The 27,733-nt window shown below is 40.1% G+C and overlaps 1 protein-coding gene across 2 annotated transcripts in view; it reads left to right on the top strand.

Annotated features, from left to right (window-relative positions):
• The window catches only part of PHTF2 (putative homeodomain transcription factor 2), a 154,165-nt gene that overhangs the window by 116,863 nt on the left and 9,569 nt on the right, over positions 1-27,733 (top strand). For both annotated transcript variants that reach the window (XM_019487502.2, XM_014606494.3), the window contains exons 9-16: positions 373-528; positions 3,128-3,346; positions 7,637-7,765; positions 9,005-9,277; positions 10,533-10,664; positions 12,987-13,073; positions 14,144-14,299; positions 22,293-22,388. In XM_019487502.2, the coding sequence (XP_019343047.1) occupies positions 373-528; positions 3,128-3,346; positions 7,637-7,765; positions 9,005-9,277; positions 10,533-10,664; positions 12,987-13,073; positions 14,144-14,299; positions 22,293-22,388 (1,248 nt within the window). The remainder of the gene's footprint in view (positions 1-372; positions 529-3,127; positions 3,347-7,636; positions 7,766-9,004; positions 9,278-10,532; positions 10,665-12,986; positions 13,074-14,143; positions 14,300-22,292; positions 22,389-27,733) is intronic.

The raw sequence follows: 27,733 nt of genomic DNA, 5'->3' as shown, positions 1-27,733 counted from the left end.
CTCCTCATTCAGTTAGACAAGAGATCTCAATGTCAGTCGACTCATGCTATGGAAGTATTGATCTGATTGATTCAGGGCTGCTGAGCCAGAATCTCTTCTGGTATCCTGCTTTTCCTCATTTCCATACCTGTTTGGGTCATTGAATAGATATCCTTGTGCATGAGAGCATGCAATAGTTTTTTTTGTTTTCTTTTCCTATACCACATTGCATTAAAAGTGATGCTGAGGAAAAACTAGGAATTGAGATGAAAGGAGAGACAACTGACTTCAAAGAAAGTTTCAATTGAACCTTCAATTGAAAGTTGAATTAAAAGATAATTTTAATAAGTAGTAATGTGTGTCTTACTAACAGTAAATTATTGATTGCCCTAGGATTCCCACAGGGCAATAACAAATGTATCTGATGAAGTTTCGAGTGAGGAAGGGCCGGAAACTGGCTACCCTCTACGCCGTCATGTAGAACGTGCCTCCAGTGACTGTGCTCTTCGAAACAGGAAATCCCATTATAAGAAACACTACCCTGTAGAGGTATGTTCTATTCCTACACATCCTTTCTATAGTTAATTTAAATGTATCAGCACTTTATTGAATATATTTCTTTCTTCTAACGTAATTCTAGATTTACCAATCTTCTGTTAATAGGCAGAATCATTATACTTTTTACAAATATTTTTCAGAAATCACTGTCTTTGGGGAATTATTGCTGTTTGCAATTTGGTTTAATTCAATTTGAACAAGAGTCACTTTGAACCTCAGCATATTTTTCATGGAGAGATATTACAATATTGACTGCTAAGCTCTTGCTCTGTTCTTTGGACCTGAATGAGTAGCTCTCTCATCTGAAAATTGCTGATTCTGTATGGCAGCAGTCATCTCCTTGTGACAACAGTCCTCTACTGGGAGAAGTCATTCATCTAAGGAATTAATGGTTTCTTGTTACATGAGAGACATCTTTTTTGTCTGAGAGGCACCTACTTATAGTTTTTTGTCATTACTTGGTTGATGTTAGTGCACCCTCCCTGGTGTTTGGACACAGAATTCATGGTGACATGTATCAGATTGCAATTTAGCTAATTTAATATCTTTCCGAATAAGTTCTGCTTAATGTAGGCTGTTTATGAGGAACATAGAGCCAAAAAAGAGAATTTGATTCTACATTTGAGTTCCGTCTATGTAAGGGGTTTCTCCAATGTGGATATTTTCCTAGATGTGAATGTAAAACCTTCTTTAAAAGTATTAGTTTTTTCAATTATTTGTTTGCCTAATACAACTATTATATTTTGAACCTGAGCTAGCTCATTCATCCCTTTTTCTGTTATTTCTGCATAGCACTGCATAGTGCTTTATAGCCATAACTTCTTTTTGGAGCTGCTATATCTAACAGTAAAAATACAGGTTTATATTTCTAAGCCATTTAATTCTCTACTGTCAAATTCTTTTTTGACCTGGGTGTATCTAGCCTTTGCACAATGAAGTTTGTTATAAGAATATTAAAGTGAGCGCTAAGTATTCTTGACTTAACATCCAGAATTTTCCAGAAGCTGAGTACTTTGAACTGGCTTACTCTTGCTCTCTTTTTTCTAATGTTTAAAGGTTTGTCAATATGGTATAACAGATCACCAGTGTCCGTTAACTTTACATTTCTCCTATTAATTGCCATGGGTGAGGAAACCAAGCCCATGTAATAGGAAGGAAGCTAGGGAATAGTTTTAGAATCTGTAAATGTTTCATTTGATTTCAAGGAGGTTTTTTTTGCTAAGTCAGTTGATGAGCTCTTGCTTATAGATGGGACAGTCCAGATGCATTGAAAGCTTGCTTTACTATTTGCTTGTTAACAATAGACTATTGTTGCAGCACAAACTCTGTTAATGTTTTGACTATATTTTCTTCAGAACTGAGTGGTGCTTATTAGGTGGTTAGCATGTACTGTACGCAGTGTAGAGTTTTACCGTTTAGTTGCACGTAGGATTAATTCTATAATTCAACATATATCTCGAATTTTTTTAAAATCAGAAAGCCACAAATTTGTGTGGCTGCATTAACGTTTCCTTTCTGCATTAATTTTGCAACTTATGTTCCAAAAAGAAGGGCAGGTTCAATGTAACATTTTTCAAACCTTTTTTTTTTTTTGTCGTGGCAAAATGACCTGCCGAAGACAATGGAAGCGTGACTTCTAACAAGAACAGACAGCCTACACTCTGATAGTTAAACATTTTAAACTGAATTAATAGTACTTATACTGAGATTTTGCTTGGTATTTTCTGCTGATGTGTTCCAGTATTTCCTTCACCATAGAAAGCAAGATAAACTTAGAGGAGGTTGTAGCAGTAAAAGAAGATTTTTGTTTCAAGAAGAGTTGGAATTGTTGAATGGACAGACTGTTCATGCATTAGGGAATATTTAAATTTAATTCAGAAAGCCATGTACTCTTGCTAGTTGCTGGAATAATTCCAGGTTCTACATTCTGCTTTTTAGAAGAGAACACTAAAAGGTATTTTTTGACATTTGGTCTTGACTGTCTGGAAGCTGCAGCTGGTAAAGAAAGTGGCAACCTACCTTCTGACAAGAGCATGTCACCAGGAGCACATTAGTCCAGTGCTCCAGAGTCTGGAATGGTTTCCATTAGCTTGCCAGCTGCAATGTGAGGTGCTAGTCTTGATCATAGTCTTAACTGTCCTGGGTCCTGCACACCAAAAGTGACTACCTCCTTCCTTATGCTCCATAATGATCCCTAACATCAGCTTAGTGACCTCCTGCAAGTACCTGTGTGCCAAGTTTGCTTAGCTCAACCAGGTGGGAGGTCATTCTTGATTGTTGCTGTATAGTTCTGGAACTCCCTTTCCCTTGAGGCCTGCCAGACCCTGAGCCTGCCTATCTTTTGGAAGTGCTGTAAGACCTTTTTCATTTGAGCAGGCTTTTAGTAGGTGGGGTTAGGTTCAAGGTATTTTTTTGGAATACAGTTTTATGGTTTAATTATTTTAGCTGTCTTTATTGTAAGCTGCAAGATGCTCTGAGGCTTCTTGGGGCATAAAAATCAAATAGATGCATAAACTTTGAAACTGACCTTTTAGGAAAAGGGATGGAGTGCCCTAGACTGGTTTAATGCCTATGCGTGTTCTTCTTTCAGGATGCACCTAAGTCAGGTACTAGTTGTAGTTCTCGATGTTCGAGTTCAAGGCAGGATTCTGAGAGCACAAGGCCAGAATCAGAAACAGAGGATGTACTGTGGGAAGACCTTTTGCACTGTGCAGAATGCCACTCTTCCTGTACCAGTGAGACAGATGTAGAAAGCCCTCAAGTCAACCCATGTGGAAAGAAAGAATATAGAGATGACCCATTTCATCAGGTTAGTCTCAAATAATTTTAATTTTACATTGGGAGTACATCCTGTCTTCAGTTCTACTAGCTTTGGCTATGGGCACATGTCTATTTGTAGCACTGTAATCAAAACTCCAAAAGTTTAGTTTATCCATTCTGTTAGTTTGTTACCAGTATCTGTTGGGAAGTGCAACACATGATATGTAGGAGAGAAAATTAATTTGTTCTCATTAGATATGTATTTAAATTTATGAGAGGAGTTGAACTTGATATAGCTGATAGGTACAGGTAAGAGATTAAGAAATAGACCAGAGCATAAAAAATTGGCTGTCTGTGTTTTGGCAAAATTACTGAATGTAATGGATCTTATGAATAAGTTAGCAAAAATGAGTCTTTCTATTAAATTTGATGATCTGATTAGGTCCCTTCTGACCCTACCAACTATGAAACTATGAAAAACTTTATTTACATAAAATAGTTTTTGAGGCATTCATTGTGGACCATGAAGTACTTCAAATTTAAATCCACAAAAGAAAGAACGTTAAGGGAGCATCCAGACAAGCATGGATGTTTGTTTCCCTTGTGCCGCTGGTACTTGTCCTCGAGGAACGCCTGTGCCATGCATGCTCTGGTGGGCTGGGGGAGTCTGGGGCCAGCAACTGGGCTGACCCCAGCAGTCTTACCTGGGGTTCTGGGGGCCTCCCAGGGCTGCAGCCGCAGGAAGTCTGGCCGGCAGATGGAGCATGTCTCCGGCCAGCCAGACTTTGGTTTTAGGTGGTGCATGCTACCACCGTGTGTGCCACCCTACTTTTTTTCGGCATGGGTTTTTTTGACCTCGGGACATCCTGGGGTTACCCCCTCCCGCATGTGTGGTGCCACACACCATACATCTGTACTCATCTGTGTTTGCTCTCACATGGGCCCCTCATGGATGTTATAGTTAAGATGTGATTAACTGCTTAATCATGTCTTAAGTAGTGACCTGGGCACACATTCAAAGGTGTGATAAAACAAGGGATAATCTACGAAGTTATTACACAAAATATATGTAATGATTTTGTGGCTAGTTCTTACCATGCCTTTGATTGAACATGTGGCTAGTGCCCAGCCTTTGGCTGAAGCAAACAGGAGCCTTTCAAGACTCCCACGTGCTCCAGAGTCCAGGAGTGCTCCTCAGCTGATTGGGGTGCTCAGCTGGGGAAGTGCAACATTCACTCCCAGCCACAGGCATGTATGATGTGCTCCCAGGACTGGGAGTTCCAATCAATTAATTGGGGCTCCCAACCAGGGGAGCACAGGAAGCAAGGTTTGCTACTCGCCAGTGTATAAGGAACCTGCTATTGGGCTCCTCCAGCACCGGCAGTATGGTATAATGGGATATGATGCAAGATCCCACAATTGCATCTTCTGCCATGCATGTGTATCATGGTAGGAAGCACCTACCATGCTACATCACACCATTGGGAACCTGCATCACATCCCATCACACTATTAATGAACATGTGCCAGGAGCCCTGCTTCTATTTCAAATTACTTTAATGTAGTTTATTTTTTGGGAGTAGTTATCTGTCAAAAAGAAGAGTGTAAGTTATTCATATGCTCAGTAGTATAAGTGAGTGGCAACCAGGCACCAGTCCTGGACTCTGACTTGAGAGGGGGGTGCACCCACCGCTTCTGTTTCAGCTGCAGCCTCTGCCCTGAGCACCACTGCCACCCAGAGCATAGAACTGCCCAATTAGGCCTCAGAGTTATTCATTATTGAAATACAGAGGTAAAGAACTCTGAATTAGATCAAAATGAGCCTTTTTGGCTTGGAAGCTATCCTAGCTATTCCTTAAACTCTTTATCCTCTCACAATTCACCCAGTTTTTAAACTATTTTTATCAGTGGTGTAGTTCAGGTTCTGTTGATGTAACACTAACAATTTGACCAGCTGGCAGGCTTTAGCAATACAAAGGATCCAAGTGAATCCTAGGAAAACCGTTCTCTAGAAAAGATTTAGCTTAAAACAGGTAATAAAAATCTGTTGTATGTTTTAGTCTAGTTAGTAAGCCTTTCTTTCTATACTTCCCCATAATATAAACATGCTGGTTACATGTCACTGCCTTCATCCACATGTAGTACGCGATGCTAGCAGCAATCAAGATTTTAAAATTGCCAGAGAATGGGAACAGCATGATTGACATGTTTTAACTGTAAAGGCCCTTTTAAAAGCTGTTACCTTATTATATAAATTAAAACAGTTAAAAAAAATTAAAAATAGGTCACAAGCAACCAAAAGTTTTATTCTAAGCATGGGTTATCTCTAGAACTGATTGGGAATGCTTCCATTTAAAAATGTTTTTCAGTTTGTCAAAACTAATTTTTCGTTGTTGAAATACTATGACAGTTTTTTTATCTGTAAGGTTCAAGTCCAAAACAAAAGACATGGGCACCCCCTTCCTTTAGACTAGCCAAAGCAGACCCTTGACTTTGTTGGTTTAGTCAGGGATGATCCTGCCTTGATCAGGAGGATGGACTAAATGACCTCATATGGTCCCTTCAAGCTCTACTTTCCTGTGGTCCTATGATCCTGTGCCTAATGGCTAGGACACTTAGCTAAGATATAGGAGACCCGTATTAAAGTCCCTTGACTGCTGTTTCTCCACATCCAAAGCAACTGCTGCTCGAGGTACTGAGTTGGTCTCTCTTTCAGTCTCTTCTGTTGGTATTGTTCCATTCTGTAGAAGTATTTAAATATTCCTAGGGTCAAATAGAGACCTCAAGTTGAGACCTATTTCAGTCTCAACTTCAGTGATTTGGTTATGCTTTTGTTTCTCATTGGAACAAAAATAAGACTACATTTTGAAATCTTCGGAAAATAACACTTCTTTTGCAAGCCAGCCATAGTTGCCAGCAAGGTTTGAAACTTTTGGTGCCTAGCAGTGGCGTCTATCCCTTAAGATATATGTGTAATTCTTATATTCGTTGCAGTCAGCTAGTACAAGAGGAACTGTCAAATGCTTTGCCAATGGGTTCCAAACTACTTGCTACACAACAGTAGAATCCTGGTTCTGTCTCTGGTGCTGGGAAGCTAAAGTAGTCTAATAGAGAGAGACTAATAAATGTCAAGATTTTGTATGTTCAGTTTGATGAATGGATTACACAGGGCTGCTATATTAAATACCTTGGTTCTATTCTGATTCTCTAAGGCTGAGATATAAGGACTTGGTTAGAAATAAGGACTGAGTTGCACAAATATATAAAAAGTGACCCCAGAATTTGTTGCAGTTTGGCACCCAGCTTCATACATTTTCACCAGGATTCTCACTGTTTCCCAAACTTTTCAGGAAAATGAAGCAAAATAGGCCTTACAAGGAAAGGTTGGAAGAACATGGGCTTATTTAGTCTGGAAAAGACGAGACTCAGGCAGCGATTTGACAAGTCGTCAATTGTAAAGATAGTAGTGATAGGCTGTTCTCTGTGGCTGCAGGCTACAAGACAAGAATTAATGATCTTAAAGTACGTCAAAGGAAATTTGGCGGGGATATTAAGAAGGACTTGCCAATTATGAAGGTGGTTAAGCACTGAAACAGTTTGTAGAGAGAGAGGTTAAGGGAATCTCCATCCTTTGGGAGATTTTAAGAGCAGATTAGATGAGAACTTGGCTGAGATGGTTTAGACAAGCACAGTCCTGCCTTGAGCAGGGGGCTGGATTTGATGACCTTTTGAGATCCCTTTCAGCCCTATTTTTGTGTCATTCGTTGCATCCTTCCCACCTTTTAATCCCTCTGAATGTTGTTATTCCTATGTATATCTCTATATTGTCATGTTTTCTTATCTTGTTTTGTGTTTAACCCATTTCACTAATTCAATTGCTGACATTTTAAACCAGTGGCTTTTGAGTTTGTTCCATTCATCCAAATGGATGTTGTTTGCACCTGGGAGCTATGGTTTTAGGCTTTCTATGAACACAGGCAAATACTGCTTTACCAAGGGTTTGTCCAAAACCATAAGAGCAAGAGACTCTTTATGTTAAGAAAGAATCTTGAAAAAACTGAGAAATCTGTCTGTGCTCCTGTCCATCATTCACATTTATGAGGTTTTTCCTGTGTGTTGAAAAACATTTGAGGCTAAAGGGCATTGTGTAATAAGAAGCATACAGACAATCTCATTTTGCAAAACATTTCACAAAATACATTACATATAAAAGCTCTATATGGCTGTGTTCATGACAGTCATACAATTTGTGTCAGCAAAAGTATTAACATTAAAGTAAATATTGTTGGTGGTGATATGATACTTACTGCATATGCATCAATACTGTTTTTTCCTGTAGAGTCATTTGCCCTGGCTCCACAGTTCAAACCCAGGACTAGAAAAAATAAGTGCAATTGTATGGGAAGGTAACGATTGCAAGAAAGCTGATATGTCCGTGCTTGAAATCAGCGGCATGATTATGAACAGAGTAAGTATTCTTTTTCTTTTACCGTATGCAAATTACACTTATGAATCTGAAGTCTTGATTTTTGACAGATTTTCTCTTTTGTAATCAACAAATCCATTGGTAGTGTTGGCCCATAATACATCTCATTGTGATTTCTTTGGGTTGTCATTGGTAGTTATACAAGTGAATCTTGGGTTCAGTCATACAGGCAACCCCCGCTTAACACTGTTTTGCTTAGCAGTATTTCACTATAATGCTTATTTTAAATTGATACCTGATTTGACTTAGCGCTCAGCAAGTTTCGTTATAACAGTCACGGTCACCATCTTGGATCATTGAAAACAATTGCGGTTGCCATCTTGGGTCATCAAATACTTTTGGTTTCACTTAACGCTTGGTTTTTCAGGAACCAATTAAGAGCGCTAAGCAGGGGTTGCCTGTACTTGTTTTAGGTTACTGTAGATCCATACAGTGAGTTACCCTGTATGTTTCTTTTATTTGTTTTCCGAAACTGAAATGATCTGTGAATATCACTTCTGATCCTTGGGCTCCTGGGAACAGGCATTGTCATGTTTTGGATGTTACATATATATTAAAGATGCAGATTTCAGTATTAGAAAACGGGAGTTTAGTTTGCTTACTTTAGGAAGCAGACCTTTAAAAGAATTAATGCCAAGTCTGCTGGCAGCACTGTTATAAATTTAATTCAACTCTTTGGGTGTTACTCCTAAGAACAACATAGTCCTATGGGGTTATTGAGTTGCATCTGAATACGTAGTCAGGATTAGCTGCCTATATGTTAAGAGCTGTACAGACCTTTAGGAAGATAGGGGCCCCACAGAGTTAAAATAAAAAAGACAAAACAGAAGAGAACAGGACATACATAAACAAAGTGATCAGAATGATTCGTACACATTTTATTGGATTTATTTTAAATTAAGAACTTTACACTCAGCTACTCTTCTGACTATCCTTTTTTAATTCATTATATAGATTATTTTTAAGGCTTATATTTATTTGTTTATTTTTCAGTGCACAGAAACTGTTTTCACCTGATTCTATAGCTATTGATGCATCCTCAGCCTCTATTTCATTATGCTGTATATTCTGTAAAAGTAAATTTTAGAGGTATTTGGAAAATACTTTGTTTTGCATGTGATATGAGTTGAAACAAACTTTATAAATAGCAAAGTTGTAGCTAAGATTTGTTGACGCTAATAAGCATACAATTAAATCCAATTATATTTCTTCAATTTTTAGGTGAACAGCTATATACCAGGAATAGGATACCAGATTTTTGGAAACTTAGTCTCCCTAATCCTGGGTTTAACACCATTTGTATTTCGACTTTCCCAAGCTGCAGATTTGGAACAACTAGCTACACATTCTGCTACTGAACTTTATGTTCTTGCATTTGGGTCAAATGGAGACATACTTGTTCTTTCAATGGTTATAATAAGCTTTGTGGTCCGTGTGTCCCTTGTGTGGATTTTCTTTTTTCTACTATGTGTAGCAGAGAGAACATACAAACAGGTAGGTATAATAAGAAGCCTCTTACTGTATCCTTTTAGAGAAGGGAAAGAAAATTAGAAATATTACTTATGATGTTATAACCGCAATAGTCCAAGAAATATGTGAGAAGCAAGGATTTTTGTGGGCGGTAACTTTTACTAGACTATCTGGATGGTTGGGATAGATTTAGACAAGCTTTTGAATGCAGCACATTTGTCTTCAGCTCAAGGTTCATTCTCTATAGCTTGGGGCAGTGTTTCTCAACCGGGGTGCCATGGCCATTAGGTAGAACTGCCCTGCACACCTCATGCACAGCCAGATTAGGAAAAGGCTTTTCAGTCTGGTGAGACCACATAGTGTCTCCCAAAAACAGAGGTACACAGTACAGATGGAGCTGTCTTGCATGCCTTTTTCCAGAAGGAGTGCCCTGGAAGTCTGGACCAAGAAGGACTAGGGCAAGAGGGGAGATTCCTGCTTGCTTTAGGTTTACTAAATAATCCCAATGTAGGTAGGAGCATGTGTTCCTGCCACAGGCCTTCCCAGTCTGGTTGTGCACAAGATGCACGAGGCAGTTCCTTCTTGCTGTGGCATATGTGCCCCAGTTGCCAATCACCAAGGTAGGCTGAGTCAGGTAACAGTGATTCTTAACTGAGGTGCTGCCAAAATTAAAGAAGTTATAGAGGGGTGCCCTAAATCTAAAAAAAATGTTTTAAAAGGTTGAGACATAGGGACATAGAGATTAGGGACATAGAGCATAGGAGAGAAGTGCTCTGTTTCTTGATGATCTCTCCAGTTTTACCAGCTTCTGTAGTTGCCAGGCTTTCCTGTCACAGAGCTTTTCTGAGAGAAACTTGAAACTTTATTTCAGATTTCTAATATAGTAAAAGCTCTGTTATCCAGCATCCCCCGGGAATGGGGGATGCCGGATAACAAAATATGTTGGTTAATTGAGTGGCCTGAACAGGCGTCCTTGCCTGTTTGAGCCGCCACATCCGGGAGGTGGGCTCTGCGCAGCCTGTTATGCCCCTGGGCCGATTTCACTTTTTCTTACAAGCTGGCATGCCGGTTAACAGAGCATGCTGGCTTGTAACATGCTGGTTACTGGAGATTTTGCTGTAATTTGCCCATCAATTTGACCCAATTTGTCCATTGAATTACCAGTAATGTTGCAAAGATGCATTTGCATTTTCAAGTTACCTTTTTTTCCTCCCCATCCTTCAGACAGGAACAATTCCTTAATAGTAAAACTGTTGATTTTTTTTGTTTTTTTTTGTAGAGGTTACTTTTTGCCAAACTGTTTGGTCATTTAACATCTGCTAGAAGGGCAAGAAAATCAGAAGTTCCTCACTTCCGGTTAAAGAAAGTGCAAAACATCAAAATGTGGCTCTCTCTCCGATCCTATCTGAAGGTAAAAATATATTTTTTTTTCCTCTCATTTGTGTATTGTTATTTGTTTGTTCATGCTCTCTTTTTGGGAAACTGGTATTCTTCAGCTGATTTCTATAAAGGCAGAAGTTCTGTGTTGGTACACATGTGCCTTATGCATTTCAAATGTTATCCACCGAAATCAAGGGCCTGCCTTTCTTTAAGGAAATATTCTAACTTCTACCACAACCAGTTCACCTGATCATTTTCTTACTGAAAACATGGTCATGAAATATAGTTGCATTTCTCCATTGCTTGGATACAAGACAGATCCTGTCATTTGTTCCTACAAAAACCAGTTAAGTCATACTGTAGGCTCTTGATAGATGTAGCAGAGAGAATGAAGGATCAAGTGACTGCAATCCAAGAGCTGTTTGGAGCATGCTTCTCTAGATCTCAGGCAACAGCAGCAGGTTTACTAAGAAATATTCATCTCAAACATTTGTAGTGCCCTCCCCTGCCCCACCCTGCTTTCACAGAGCTATTTTAGTGGAAACTTACACTTCTTACATAAGTGTCTTCAATCTATAAATACCCAGAATTTGATTTGTCCACATGATCAATTCAACCTGTCATGTAACCTATGAGTCAGTTAATATCATATGGAGTATAGCATAGTCTAAAAAATTTGTCAGATAATTCTCTTCCAGTGCGTTTTTGAGTAAATTTATTTCTTATGAAAATATAGCCTAGAACCAAGCAGAAAAGCATTCACAGCTTTGCCAAAGCACTTAATTGTTGAATTACATAACTATTTCAAAGCCCCCTTTTAAATCCGCTACACCAGCTTTTGTGTGTATGTAAGCTGAAGTGAGACCTCTTTGCCTTTGCTCCCTTGATGCAAGTTGTGTGTTCTGTTGTGATTCAAGATGGTGAGATTTTGAAATGACATCCATATGTAGCATTTTCATTTTCCCCATTTTCTTGCTTTCATGACTACCACATGTGCATATTCTACTCATTCTTAGGCAAGCTACTTCCAGTGTTCACTTGGATCATTGTCCAGGAAGAAGCTGGAGATTTAAGAAACATTTTGCATTGAATTTCTTCAGATTTTCAGTGTGTTCCAACTAAGTAAATATAATGTTTGCATTCTAGAACTCCTGTATTTCTAAGGAACACAGCTAGTAATATTTTTCAGAAGGGAAAAGAACGTAGGAAATAAAAATGTATGCGTTTCGTGACCATCTTGTTTGTCAATCCAGCAGAGGGTGCTCAGATCTTAAAAACCATACAGAAAAAGCTGTTATATTATTACAGAAGTTTCTTGCTATATAAGTACCCAGCAGTGAGATTTTTTTTTAAAAACAATAAAATGTACTTTTACAGACAATCTTGTGAGTCCAGAACTTTCTCTTCTCCTTCTTTTGTCAGAATTTTAATGTGTTTGAACATTATTCATATACCACCTTGCACAATAGGATTCTGGTCCTTGACTAAGACTAAGACTCTTAAGTCCTAGTCTAACATAAATATATTTTATATGATATACTCCTTTTACTAGATACCAGATACTACTAGATACTCCTGTATTCCTAGAGGAGGAGATGGATGGATATATGAAATAATCTGTTAGTCTCGCAGTGTGATATATTTGTACTGTAGAACATGTGTTATTTTGGCAGCAATTACCCATCCCTATTCTGTTGTCAACCCAGGTTAAGTAATTCACTGTGGCCTGAAGCAGAATACTTCTTTGCTTCATTAAGCAGTTTGGGAATCTATTTAGATGGAAGCCACTTTGGGTCAGTAAGGAGCTGATCAAACACTTTCTATTCTTTAAATTTATCTGAGCAGACTCAGTTTTTCCTTGTATCATTAGTATTGAATGTTCTTAGGAAGGATCACTGTGCAGTTATACTATTTACTAGCCAATTGCCCATCAGGAATGGCAGGGGGTGGGGATGCAGTGCCGCCACCCACCAGCCTGTGCCACCACCGCCGCCTCCCAGGAGCTCTGTCCACTTCGTCCCCACCGTCATGGTGGTGCTCCACCACACCGCTGCTGCCTCCTGCCCAGAACCCGCTTGGAGCACTCTGATTCCCTGTTTCAGTCAGCATTGTGATTGGCTACCAAGACAACCAATCAGAGTGTGAATAAAGCATTACGGCCAGACAGACAGACTAAGGCTTTTATTATATTCGAATGTTAAAATACATTATTTAATGTAACCTACAACTTAAAATACTGTTGTGATCCATGATTAGATGGTGTGAGGGAGTATTAACCTGACTAGATCTACAAGTTTGCCTAATGACTACAGTGATTTTTCTTTTGGTCAGTCAATATTTCCCTTATTTTCAGCGGCGAGGCCCTCAACGCTCCGTTGATGTTATAGTTTCATCTGCCTTCTTACTGACTATCTCAGTTGTATTTATCTGCTGTGCACAGGTGAGCTAATTTTACTTGTGTATAGGAAAATAGGATTTATATATTATTTTCAAAAGCATTACTTTAAGCAATTATACGAGACGTAAAGTGAAAATAACTAACATCTGTTGGTGCCTTTCTACAAAGTCAATGAGAAATACATAGTGGTCAATTGATGTAGTTTAATGGCAAACATTTTACCAATAGTATAAATTAAGGAAACAACCGAGCTACTGGTTTTTGTGTATTTTACAACCTATAAACAAATTACTTTTGCAAACCCTTACATTAAAAAGTTAATTTGGGATTGGCATCTATTTGTAACTAAGATTTTAAGAATGTAGTATAATATAGTATAATTCACAGAAAGCTAACTTTTTCCTTTTGTTCCTTTCATTCGTTTTTTTATAAATTGCCATTCTGAGTTCTCAGTAGGACATAAGAAAGTCCGTGTTGTTCAAGTATTAGTCTGCCCTCTAGTGGAATGCACAGTAATAAGCAAACTATGTTGAAATGTTATAATTACTGAAAATACTTGCTTGAGCACATGCACCACCTAATCACAGGGTTGTTTCACCTGTTGGCAATATTTTATCCTCTTTTAACCAAAAGTAATTTTACTGCCTCTTCCTGGTATCTAATTATAAATACTTTAATATGAACATAATTAAGTTTAGTAGCACTATTTGAATTCAGGTTTCCCTTTAATCCAGTCAATTACAACATACACGTAATTGTTTTCAATCAAATGCAATTACTTCACAAGCTTGACCTTTTTGTTTTGTTTTAGAATAGCCTTGTATAATATGTATTTCTGTCACTACTGACATTTAAAATGAGAATATCACTTTCTAATTTTTATTTCTGCCATTTAGATTACTCTTCTTGTGGGCCTTCTCAGTGCTTCAATGAAAACCTGTTAATTTTGGAAAATAAATTAATTTAAAAATCAATTACAAAATAGTAACTAAATTCTTATCAAAAAGCACAGGATAAATTTATTTTATTTTATTGTAACAGCATAATCTGGACATTAACAAACTCTTTTGAAATTAATGACTCTCAATTTTGCCTTTTATCTTTACTTTCAGCTGCTTCATGTGCATGAGATCTTCCTTGATTGTCACTACAATTGGGAACTAGTGATTTGGTGCATTTCACTAACACTTTTTCTCCTAAGATTTGTTACACTTGGATCAGAAACCAGTAAAAAATACAGCAATACCTCAATATTACTTACTGAGCAGGTGAGCATGTACATAAAACTGGGGCCGTTAGCTTTAGAACCATTGAAAATAGTCCAGGGTAGGGGGGAGACATTCATGCGTACAAAGAAATTGTGTATTAATGATGTTTTGCACCCTGTTGGTCAGTTTCTGTATTTGTATCTGCTTCTAAATGTAGATACTTCTGAAATAGAAATGCAAGTTAAAAAATGTACCACTGACTTTGTGTAGCCATTTTGCAAATCTTGATGTAGGCAGGCTGTAGAAGCTCTTGTCAAACAGGCTCCCTCCAGGAAAACTGAAGGGAAACATTTCTTGAAGTCTTGTTCACTTACTGAAAAAGTGCCCTTTGGAGCAAGGGGCACCATGGCTGAAAGTAACACAAATTATATCATTTATATAAAGTGTCTAAAGAAACACAGCTTACACTTAAGCTGCTTTTTAAAAAGAAGCTTCTTGTGTCAAAGATATGGCTCATGGGCTGGATCCAGCCTGCAGTGCCATATCCTGTCCTGCAGAGCTCCTGGAAGGGCAAGAAGTTGAGAGGCAAGGCCCACCACCAAACCCTAACATTCGGAGCCCCATTGGGGTGCATGTTGTTGGTGGAGTGGCAAGCAACTGCCCCACGTCTCAGTTAATGCTGCCACTGCTGTCCACTCCTTTCCTGATCCAGCCTGATCTAATACCTTAGGAGAGGCATTAAAAATTAACCTTTTTTATAGTGTATTAAATGTATTAATATTTATTAGTTCCTCTGTCTTTGTGATTATACCTAGTAAGTCTGGCCATAAAGCACCACAAGCAGCCTTGTTTTGTATCAGGGACAGTGACAGAGTAAATCAGTGAGTAATCCACAAAAAGCCCAATGTTATGTTTTAGGCAAAAGCATTTACCAGAGGCCAGTCTTAACAATGAACAATCTACACACATCCTAAGCTCATCAAATCTTGTATGTCTGCTTGGGGCTCTGGCAGGTCCAATGCTCAGGGTTGTAAGTTCTTGGATTTGTGTCTATCTCTAAACCCAAATCACAGCTGTCTTTTTACGTACTCTGCTTTATCTTTTTTCAAACTAGAATAAACAAGCATATGTGGTTTCCTTCAATGGGTGAGACTTTTTCCAGAGTCATTTATCTGCCTAGTGATTAGTATTAATTACCCCCAGCGAGCCAGGAACACAATGATATATAATACTTACCGCTTTGATACAAAAGTCTTTTTGAATATTTCATGTGTATATAATGCCTATCAGATCTCAGTATAATAGTCTCAGGTTTTCATGCTGACAAGCGTCTCTGATTTGTTATTTCTAGAAACACTGTCTGAACCCTAAGCCAAAGGTTAAGTTTACAGTAATACATAAATGCCTGAAGGGCCATACTGTTGTTATAACAAACATACTGGTTCAGTTCAGACTCCTCAGTGTTGTTAGTTTGGGCTATACTCGTATGCTGGATCCAGACATGCATACACAGACAGGTTTGTGGTTCCGCAAAAGCTCTTTGCACTGCTGCCACAAACTGCACGTGTTGCACATTAATCAGTGCTCGGCACTGCTAATTTGCAGCATCAGGGCAAAATTTGCTACTGAGATTTCCTGGTAGCAAAAAAAAAAAAAAAAAAAAAAGAAAAGAAAAAGAAAAACCTTCAGAAAAAAAGCAGTGCAAAGTATGCCAAAGTGGTGAGTGCTGGGACAAATGCAGAGATGCCCTGGGCTGCCTGCTTTCCCATCTCTGCATGCTGTGGAGCCCCTGTGCTGAGGAAGCCTGTGCCCTAGCCAGCTGCTTCCTGCCTGGGTGGGGCACAGTGTGCCTCAAAACAGGGAAGCAGGCAGCTTTGGGCTGGCTGCTCCCTGGTTTTTGCATATCTCTGCCAGGGCTCCACTGAGGAGCCCCCACCCTGAGGCACATGGAGCCCCTGCCCTGAAGCACACTGCGCCCCCGCCAGCCATGGAGCAGTTGGCTGGGGCACAGTGTGCCTCAAGACAAGGGAGCAGGCAGCCTTGGGCTGGCTACTCCCTTGTCTCTGCCTGTCTCAGCCCTGGGACTCCACTGCAGAGCCCCCACACTGAGGCACATGGAGCCTCTGCCCTGAGGCACACTGCACCCCAGCGAGCCACAGAGCAGCTGGCTGGGGCTTAGTGTGCTTTGAGACAAGGTAGTGCCCTGTCTCAAGGCACACTGTGCCCTAGTGGAGGGGCTGCACATGGAGCCCCAACGCTGAGATACATGGAGACAAGGGAGCAACCAACGCAAGGCTGCCTGCTCCCCTGTCTTGAGGCACACTGCATCCTAGCCAGGCAAGGAGCAGCTGACTGGGGCACAGGGTACCTCAGCATGGGGACTCCACAGTGTGCGGAGATGGAGGAGCAGGCAGCCCTGGGCACAGGGTGCCTCAGCTCCCAGGGCTGCTTGCTCCTCCATCTCCATGTGCTGTTCCTGGCTGGGCAGGGCACAGGCTGCCTCAGTGCAAGGGATGGCTAGCCAGCTCCTCCCCAGCATGTGGAACAATGGGACAACGTGTCTTGCTGCAAAGCACTTGGGCAGGGGCTTGCAGTGAAGCACAAAGTAGTGGCATAAATTTGTGCCATTACTATTCATGCGGCTGTAAAGGCATACCTCTGCTCATGTGGACCTGACCATAGTGGCTGACAGAGGCCTGCCAGGGCACCTCTGTGCCCAGGGCAGCTGTGATATCTGGGACAGTGCCGGCTGCCACCATTCCACTGCTATGTTGGCAGCTATTTTTGTGCCTGTCCCTTCCCCACTTAAGGGTGTGTCCAGATGAGCACGCATGTGCGGTTCCCCGGGCACAGATATCAGGGGCACATAGTTGTGCTGCTGCTACTTGTCCCTGGGGAATGCCTGTGCACATGGGCTATGGTGCTCAGCATGCTGCCCCAGGTAGGGTAGGGGAAGCTGGGTCTAGCACCTGGGCTGGCCCCAGCAGCCTTACTTGGGGTTCCTGGGGCTCCAGCAGTGGCAATCAGAGTGTGCAGAGCATGGCTAGCAGCCAGATTGTGGGTCCAGCTGGCTAGGCTCTGGTTTTGAGCATTGCAGGCTACCACCACGTGTGCCACCCTGCTTTTTTTTTTTTAGGTGTGGGGGTTTTTTTTACATTGGGATCTCCCAATATAAAAAAAACAAACACCTCATCACACTGCAAATTAGCAGTACAGTGAACACCTGCATATGCAGTGCATGTGGTCATCTGGACATGCCCTAAAAATGGAACCTTAAAAGGGCTGCTTCCCCAGTTGCCCCTTTCTTCCCCTTAATTATGCTCGCCACAGGTCAGATATTCAGATTCCCAGTTAGATTTGAAGGTTACACAGATCTTTACATTACCATGGATAAGTTAAAGGTCACATATCTATTCTCACGTACTTGATGGGAGAAAAAACAGAAGATTACAAAGTAAATTCAAATTCCCTTGACCTTTTAGTTCCTGTGAGTTCATAAATAAGATCTTGCCTCCCGTTTCAATTGTAAGAATGACAATGCTGTTGTTTTAAGTGTCTCACGTAAGAAGTTGGATCTGAAACCTAATATAGAATCTGGCTGTGAAAGATAAGTTAATTTATCACCTTGAACTGGAAGCATACAGGGCAATTACTCATCAAGTACTCCACACAATTCATATAGACACAGACTATGTCCTGGTGAGAGGTAATGGAGGAGATTGATGGTAAGGAGTTTCCTGTTGCTGAAAAAAGAAAGCAGATAGGAGATGGGGACTATCAGTGTGGTTCTCCTGAAAGGTGATCTAATGAGAGATGATCCCAGGAACCAGGAAAACACGGGGTAGGATAAAAGGGGATGAAAAAGGCCAGGCAAGAGAATGGGAAAACACTGCTAGAGCAAGCTCTTGTGGTAAACCATAACAAAAGGCAGGGACATCTGAAGAGAAAAACCGCTACCAGAACGGCACAGAATGCTGCAGAGTCTGGAATGTGGCCTAGAGATGAAAGTAATCAGTAATTCAGGGAGACAATGAGGAATCTGGTTGAACAGATTATATCTGCTTGCCACAGGGCCCTTGGATAGGGTGCCAACTCTGTTTGAATCTATACCAGGAGGTTTCCAGAATGCCAGCATGCCTGTGTCACAACACAAATGTGCCTGCGTACTTGTGTACATCAGTTGGAGATTACAATGCATAGGCTTTACATCAAGAAGGCAAATGCACATTACTATTACATTAAAAAAAGCTCACTGGACTACTATATAAATTGGATTCAACATTTAATATTTATTTTAATGAATGACCTATCATTTTTCTCCTGGGTGACTCTCAGCAGTCTCTTGGAGATTTATATCTAATTCCTGGAGACTCCAGGACAATCCTGGAGGGTTGGCAACCCTACCCCTGGACTAAAATCCTGAATAGAGGAATACCTTGACCAGTGAAGGAGGCAATATGAATTTCTTGATGCAAGGGCTATTGAAACCCCCCGAGACAATGAATTGTAAGGACCTCTGGACCCAGTCATTGGATCTGTGTTTTATGGGATAAGTTACACTGAAATGTACCCTGACTGGAGGGATGATTCAGAAGCAAACTACTCCAAAGCTGGATCAGCTGGTAGTAGAATATGGTAGCTTACCTCATCATGTCCAGCTAAGAGGAGTACACTAGCTGGTGAGTTGCTATTTTATAGCCATATGGCCTTAAGAGCCTTCACTGAGATCAGTGATCGTGAGCAAGGGGCCCACAACCTCAAGGTTCTTTCGAGTGTGCTGTGCGGCACCATGCAATGGCACTGTTAGGTGGGCATATGCGATTCACATGATAAACCCGGAGATTTCAAATAGGAATTCATAGTGTTTAAAAACATTCTGCCTTGTTGTGATCTTCTTGACCTCTTTGCAACGGAAGAATTGCCCTATTATTTTTCTGTAGTCAAAAAATGAGTGAAAGGTTAAGAACTGGCATTTTTTGAGTGGTGCCTTTAGTCTAAAAAGGATGAGAACCACTGATTAGATACGAACATGTTCAGTGTCACTAGAATGCTTACAGGGATCCATCTGCTTTAAGAGATCACAGATTTCTTGGATCAGACTTCATTGCTGGGATACAGAGAGCATCCTTGATTGTAGTCACAGATGCCCTTGAGGAAAAAGCAAAGAACACTATCAAATACCAAGACTTGCATCTGAAACTTGATACTCACAAATCTCCTAATGAGGAGTTATTTTGGCATATTCATGAGAAGTTGATATTTTTTTAATGTACTGAGTCAGAAATGGTTCAACTTTTATAGATACTGGCCATGCCAATACAAGAGACATTTCATCTGGGATTTGATGTATCATAATTCCCCTCTAGTGGCAAGATCACCCGTCCAGTTTTAAAACTGGCTAGCTGCAACAACCATTTTATTTGGGCAAACTTTATTTGGGCAAGCTTCCAATCAGGAAGGCTTTTTGAATTCTGTACCATATACTGTCTTTCCACTACAACTCGACTGCTGATTCAGTGGTGATTGATGCTATAGTTCAGAAAACTTTAGGAGGCCGTGTGCATTCTAAATCAGTGGAAGCCAATGTTTCTGGCTAAAAATTAGCCCCAGACTCTTCCCAAGTGCCACTTCAGTCACCTTCCTCTGCCTAATCAGCTACTCTGTTTTCTGCTCCCTGCCCTGTCTGTGTTACCTGTTCCCTCCCTGGTCTGCAGCGTGCCATGCAGAGCCTGGCCTTTGCCACTTCTGGCACGTGTGCCATGCATCGTCACTCCTGTTCTATATCATCTAGTAGACCTGATAAAAATGTGCATTTTCTGAACAGGAAGATTTTTTTTCCCTAGCATCACTTCATATTCAGGTTCTAATTAACAGGCTATAAGACATCTAGGTATTGAAACAGTTAGATATTAAATCCAGGAGGGGAATGGGTTTATTTGCTAAGGAGCTGTCTGAAGAGTATAGTAAAATCAGTAAGCAGTTAATCGTAGAAAGACACCTATTAAGTGTGGACTGAGGACCTCATTTGATATGACAGCAACTGTAGCAGGAGCAGAAGCTTCAACTACCACTCTAAGATGAGTCTTTTACCTATAACCTGAACACATGTGGAAGATCTTATATTCAAAGATTCACAATTCATCAGTGCAAGGAGAGAAGAATAGTCAATCAGCAGACTGCAGAGCATTTATCAGGTTCTTTAGATGTCAAAGATGGCAGTATCCTCCTTCATCCTTTCTTTTTTTATTGCATACAGAGATGTGAACAGCACAACCAACCTGCTCAATAGCTACAATAGATTAGACGCGTCTGCTTCATGTTCTGAGCAGACTACCATCTTCCTAGACTTCTGTACCAGGCCTTAGATGTCAGGTCTGGTTTGCAGGTCTTAATGCTCATGTCAACCTTAATTCATGTCCCTGCTTGTTTACGCTTCCTCTCTCTGGTCCCTACCCCCCACCCATTTCCCACAAAGTTATTTTAGGGATTGACTTTCTTGCTTCTATGTAATCTTTGCTGCAGAAAAGTAAATTCTAGTACTAATACAACTCAACACCATCTTCAGTATAATTTCCCCCAACTATCACATTTCCTTCCTGTTCAGTAACCTCTCTTGTGAGAACATAGTAAGAAGAGAAGAGTGTAGGGAGTGTTACTAATTCTGGAAAAAAAAATTCCCAGATCATTTCTGTTTCTAAAAAAGGATGGCTTTCTATCCTTTTGTCTAAAATGACAACATAACCTATGCCCTAATCTAGACAACTTGTTCATATAGATATTCCTACAAAAAGTCTGTAGTGACAGACTCACATACTCCCTTTTCAAGAAAGTGGGACACAGACTATATTAGAAAAAACTTCCCACATCTCAGCTAATCAGGTAATCTACTTATCTATTCTGTTTTAGATTGTGTGTTCACGGTAAAACACAGTGAAGTTCCACATATCGAAGCCATAATACAGGGTGTTTCAGAAAACATGCATGCTTTAGTCATGAATAGAGTCATATTGTTGAACAGTGCTGATTCTTGTTTCCTTAAAAAGCAAGAAGCATAACTAAAAATGCACACTACTATATAGGTGTTCAGAATGTCCACCCTGGACATGCAGACACTGGTTATAGTGGCAAACAGACTAATACAGACCTAAGCACATGCACATTTTTGAACTACCCTGTGTTTTTAGCTTTCTATCTAAACACAGCCAAAGAGGATAGAAAGTCCCAAAAGCATTTATTTCTCATGTCCTAAATAATAAAGAGCAGGCTATTACTTCCTTAACACTCAGTGGGTTAGATTATTTCGTGAAGATCTACACATAAGCCCCTCTCTCTCCTATAAGGAATTACATTACATGCCACAAAGGCAAAAGAGGCCTGCCTAAGCATATGCCCATTGTAGCAGCTTTGCAAATTTCTGTGTAGAGCTCTATTCATGTATTTACAAACCATTATGCAATAAACCTGTTATCTTATTCAGCTGATCTCTGTCAGATGCTCGTCTTGGTAGAGAATACGTCAGTCACTGTAATTCAGATTTCATGCCCCGCTTTAGTTAGAGGACAGTACTACTTATCAAACTTCCCCAAGATGGTGAGAGCAATCATAATTATCTAGCTTATTACTTCAGTCCATGTAATATTTTTTTCCTTCAAGTTCTGTCAGTCACGTTCAGTGAGGAAATACACATATTGGTGTATTTACTCAGCTCTGGAGAATTCTCAGAATCCAGAAAGACAGAACTAGTGCCTCCTTTAAACAGCTTTCTACTGTTCTTTGTTTCCAGTGGGACTTGTGAATGTGCAGAATTACAGCTTTTGTTATTGCCTCAATAAAAGTGTTAAAACTGGTGTGTTAAATCATAAATATTGCTTTACTGTAGCATTTATCAAGCAATATTTTTTCTTCTAAAATAAGACCTTTTGTTTTCTGCAACAGATACACTTCTGTCTTCTACCATCTGATTATTGACTATTTGCTAATTCTGCTAACAAATATTTTAAATGTATTCTTGCTAATTTGGAAGAGGTGCTAACTCAATATTTTGTTTGAATAGATAAACCTGTACTTGAAAATGGAGAAGAAACCTAATAAGAAGGAAGAACTGACACTAGTAAACAATGTTTTAAAACTTGCTACGAAGTTACTCAAGGTAAGAATAAAAATAGATTATTTCAGTATCAGGAAATAGGGCACCTGGCTTAACATATCACCTGTTTTGATTTTTTTGCAGTGCCCTATGCCCTTTTTCTTTATATCTGCATCCCTAATAGCCTTTGTTTTTTCATTGTGACACATGCTTTCGTATACAGTTTACTGTATTGATGTTTGTGTGGATTTAAAATAAAAACATTAAAGTCTTTAAGATTTGCTTTTTGACTTACAGCTCATAAGTATACTGAAAGAGCGCGTTTGGTATAGACAATTGTACAGCCCACTGAAGAATGAGATAATATACCTGCTCTGCTTGTGGTCTTTACTCAGTGTCTAGGGCTAAGTAATTAACTACTGTAACATTAGTATTCTTCTGTAAGAAGTGATCCTCCTTCTCCTAAATACTGCAACAGATGTTGGTTAATGTTTCAAATTGAAATGACCCTATTTTTAGCAGCTTGTTTACATATGGTCATAGCAAAATCCTGTCAGAAATGAAAAAAGAGTATTTAGTCATTTCTATTTCTACACCAGTGCAGTATATATTTTATAAATTATCAAGCTGTAAATGTTTAAATCTGATTGCATTTGTGAGCTAATTCATTAAACATTCACATGCGTGTAGAATGCCATGAAATCATGCAACTTTTTTGTAATAGTGTCCTTATGTTTGCCTGCTGATCAGTAGGTTACAGCTGAACGGATGGAAGAGTTTACATGCCAGATTAACTTTCTAAGCTAAAAATCATTCACCAGAACTTCCTGTAGAAGACTGTGTATTCTGATTTGCCTTATCCATTAATTTCATGAACTACTATTCGCCAAGCTGCAGACAAATAACTTAGACTTTCTCATTTGCTTCTGATGGCAAGAGTATTTAAATTTTAGTTTCTAGCTGACAGCTTTAAAAGGATTGGTTCACCTGATTTTGACAAGTGTTTGCTTTTCTGCTTTACATCCTAGCCTCTTGCTATGGTATTTGAATACTGGAACCAAATTTAGATTCATACTCTTCAGTGACCAGAAAGTCGTTGAATCATGGAAAATTAAGGTTAGGAGGGACCTCAGGAGGTCATCCCCCTATTCAAAGTAGAACCAGCCCCAACTAGATCATCCCAGCCAAAGCTTTGTCTGCTTGGGTCTTAAAGGCCTCCAAGGATGGAGAGTCCACAGCCTCTCTGGGTAAACAGTTTCAGTGCTTTATTACCCTCCAAGTGAGAAGGTTTTCCTAATACCTAACCTGAACTTGCCTTGCTGCAACCTGAGACCATTTTTCCTAGTTCGGTCATCACTGAGAATAGCCTAGATCCATCCTCTGTGGAACCGCTCTTGAAGGCTGCTATTAAATCTCTGTCTTCTCTTCTGCAGACTAAATAAGCCCAGTTCCCTCGCCTCTCCTCAGAAGTCATGTGCCCCAGCCCTGTCACCATTTTCATTGCCCACTGCTGGACTCTCTCCAATTTGTCTACATACTTTCTGTAGTGGGGGCCTGAAACTGGACACAGTACTCCAGATGTGGCCTCACCAGTTCAGAATAGAGGGGAAGAATCACTTCTTTCGATCTGGTGGTAAAAGTGCTACTAATGCAGTCCAGTATGCCATTAGCCTTCTTGGCAACAAGTGCACACTGCTGGCTCATATTCAGCTTATTGTCCACTGTAATTCCCAGATCCTTTTCTGCAGAGCTGCTGCTTAGCCAGTCAGTCCCAAGCCTGTACCGGTGCATGTGCTTGTTCCATCCTAAGTGCAGACTTTGCACTTCTACTTTATTGAAGCTTGTGAGATGTTTTTTCAGTCCAATCCTCCAATTCATTGAGGTTTCTTTGAATCCTAGCCCTGCCCTCCAGCATATCTACTACTCCCCCAACTAGGTGTCATCTGCAAACTTGCTAAGGGTTCTTCCCATCCCATCTTTCTGGTCATTGGTGAAGATACTGAACAAAACCAGCCCAGGACCAACCCCTGGGACACTCTCTTAAGACTGGTTGCCAAGTAGACATTGAGCTATTGATTACAACCCTTTGAGCCTGACGATCCAGACATTTTTTATGCACCTTACAGTCCATTCATTCAACCCATACTTCCATAGCTTGCTTGCAAAAATATTGTGGGAGACCATATCAGAAGCCTTGCTGAAGTCAAGATATATCACACCCACTGCTCTTCCTGCATCCACAGAGCCAGTCATCTCATCATAGAAGGCAATCAGGTTGCTCAAGCATAACTTGCCCTTGGTGAATCCATGCTGACTGTTCCTGATCACTTTCTTCTCCTCCAAGTGCTTAGAAATGGATTCCTTGAGGACCTGCTTCATGATTTTTCCAGGGACTGAGGTGAGGCTGACCAGTCTACAGTTCCCCAGATTCTTCTTCCATCCTTTTGTAAAGATGGGCACTATATATGCCCTTTTCCAATCATCCGGTACCTCTCCTGATCACAAAGATAATGGCTAGCAGCTCTGCAGTCACATCAACCAACAACCACAGCACCCTCGGGTGCATTGCATCCAACCCCATGGACTTGTACATGTCCAGTTTTTCTAAATAGTCCCTAACCTGTTCTTTCACCACTGTTGGCTGCTCCCCTCCTCCCCAAGCTGTGCTGCCAGGTGCAGCTGACTTTGCCTGTGAAGACCGAGATGAAAAAAGGCATTGAGCACTTCAGCCTTTTCTTCAGCTTTTCTCACTAGGTTGCCTCCTCCATTCAGTTATGGACCCACACTTTCCATGATCATCTTCTTGTTGCTGACATACTTGTAGAAACCCTTCTTGTTACCCTTTGGTAATGGTCTAGGGTGCTACTGAACTAAACATACCACACAGTGAGGATGATAAAAAGTTCCTGTGTTTTTGAAAATGAAGAGTGATTCTACAATTTCCAATTTTTAGCAGAAGAAATTGCTGTCAGACATCAATCCAGTAAAATCACTTACAGCAGAAGGAAGTTTAAAAAAACACTTGCTCTGGAGAAAAAAAATGCTAGTTCAGTAAAAGTACCAGAAGAATGCCTTTGAACTAATGAGACCATATTGGCTCGGCACAAAAGTCAAGTATTTCAACATAGGAACTCATTTGGAATAATGACATATCAGTCTTAGATAAGTCAGTCTCCTTGTTTGAATTTTGAACAATGGAATACATTACTTTGACTTGCCTGTTTTTGCCAGATTCATAGGCCACACAAAAAGACACAGTTGGCAACCTGTTACATGCTAGAGTAATTGTTCTTTTCTTAATCCTTCTTGTGTCCTTCCACCAAAATTATAGAATTTTCCAGTATCTAGCACATAATAAGGCCTTGGTCTGTGGATGAGACTAGGTTTTCCCTTGTGCAGAGTTTTTCCAGGAGCTGGCGGACGAGTGGATGTCCCATGATCTGATTTCACTACAGTCTCATGTGTCTGAGTTATTAGAGTAGCCCCACTTCTTAATGCTGTCTTTTTTGTTCAAAGCTATTTAAATTTTCCCAGGTTGGCCAGTCCTCCTCTCCCTGTGGGGAGGTATTCAGTAGTGTCAGTATACATTCTGATATCCTTACTTTGCCAAGCTGTATATGCCACATTTCCAGTAAGCCATTGGTGGTGATTTTTTAAAGCAACTCAGTCATGGCCAGAAACCTTTTTTGGTGATTTCAGGTAGCTAAAAGCCACAGCATATCTAGTTAGTAGGTGGCTGGTGCCTTTTGTCTTGCTTTCCAGAAAGCAGATTAGCATACAGATGTTTGCATTCTGTACTCCTATTCAAGCTTAGGATTTCTGTCACCATTCTGATTTCTTCCTCCTGTATCACCTTGCTCCAGGTTCATATTACAGCTGGAAGCTATAGCATTGCTCCTCCAGAATGTCAGTCTTCATGATTTTTCTCTGTTCATTGGATTTCAGAGGCATATCTCTAAGTATCTATTCACTGCATTAACTATAGGTTTAAATCTTTTTTGTTATGAGTAGAAAGTCTCTCAGTATGTAATCATCACTTTTGCTTCCATCCAGTAAGATTTTTTTTTATCAAGCTAGTGGTAGCCATGTTTACTGCCCTTTGGGAGAGGTGTATCCATATTTTTCACTTTGAGTGATCCCTGATTTAAGATTTATTTGCTCTAATTGCCAGGCTGGCTTTTTCCAAGGTTGCCAGTGCTCCAAGATTATCCATAACTCCTACACTGAGAGTATCTCTCTTGTTCTTTTCAGAATCTGATTTACTTGGAGAGGGAAGGTTGATTCTTGACCTTTGCAATGTTTGTGTTTTCCTTTCTTCAAGCACACCAAAACCAAACCCCTCCTAAATACAAGACAGCAATCCAGATGGGCATTGTATTTGAAACAACTGTACAGTTCCAAATATTGTATGCAATGAGATCATCTGCATACAAGACTTCTGACCTCCTGATCTGTTCATTTGGGAAATCAAGGATCAGTCTTTGACCTTGCTGCTTGCTTGAATTCTCAGGGTGTTTGAATGGTGCTTACCTTTTAACATGTGATAACTTTAAGCAAGTCTTTTCTCAGGCTTCAAACCTAAATTGCAATCTTTGTCTGTCTTCATGGGTAGAGCATTCAGTTGTTTTAAACTTCTCTTAAAATGTGTGATCCTGTAGATAAGCCAGGGTGACTACCTACCTCCTCAAATAGGACTGGTGAATTCAACAGTTGTCACTTTCTTAGATTTATAGGTATTAAAGTCATAAAAGACTATTAGATGATCTAGCATGGCTCCTGTATATCACAGGCCATTAAATGTCACCTTGTACAGTCAGTATAGCCCAATAACTTGTATTTGATTAAGCATACCTTCCAGAAAAGCATCCATCTTGACTGAAAAATGTCACAACCCCTTTATTCTTGCTAGTTTGTTCCAGTGATTAATCATCCTTTCTATGTTAAAAAGAAAATCTGTCTTGTCTCTAATTTGGATTTGTTTGGCTTCAAGTTCCAGCTGTTGATTCTCATTTTGCATGTCCTTGTTAGATTAAAGGGCTCTTTCGGGGGAGAAGTGTTAGAATTTTTTCTTTGCTACTCCAGTGATTCAGAGAGAATATAACAACTTGTCATCCCATCTTATACGAGCTGTTTAGGCAGACTCTTGGTGCCCTATCCCACGTGGATGAGTTCAGCAGAATGACCGTCCAGCCACAAGTACGATAGGTGAACCCTGAAATCTTCAATAATATTTTCCCTTTGAATGAATCTTCGTGCATGCCAGTTCAACAGATAGTTTCTTCAAACATAGAGGTCCCCAGGTATAGAGAATGGGTGTGTTTCCATTCAGTTAGCCTGATCCCTTCCTTCTCCTGGAATGGTAGCAAAGTCTAGAGGGACTGAGTGAAGCCAGTAATTTTTAGTCCTCA

This window comes from Alligator mississippiensis, chromosome 4, assembly GCF_030867095.1.
Source record: "Alligator mississippiensis isolate rAllMis1 chromosome 4, rAllMis1, whole genome shotgun sequence".
NCBI classification, from domain to species: domain Eukaryota; kingdom Metazoa; phylum Chordata; order Crocodylia; family Alligatoridae; genus Alligator; species Alligator mississippiensis.
The sequence above is the reverse complement of the archived record's forward strand: the minus strand, read 5'-3'. Positions and strand labels throughout refer to the sequence as shown.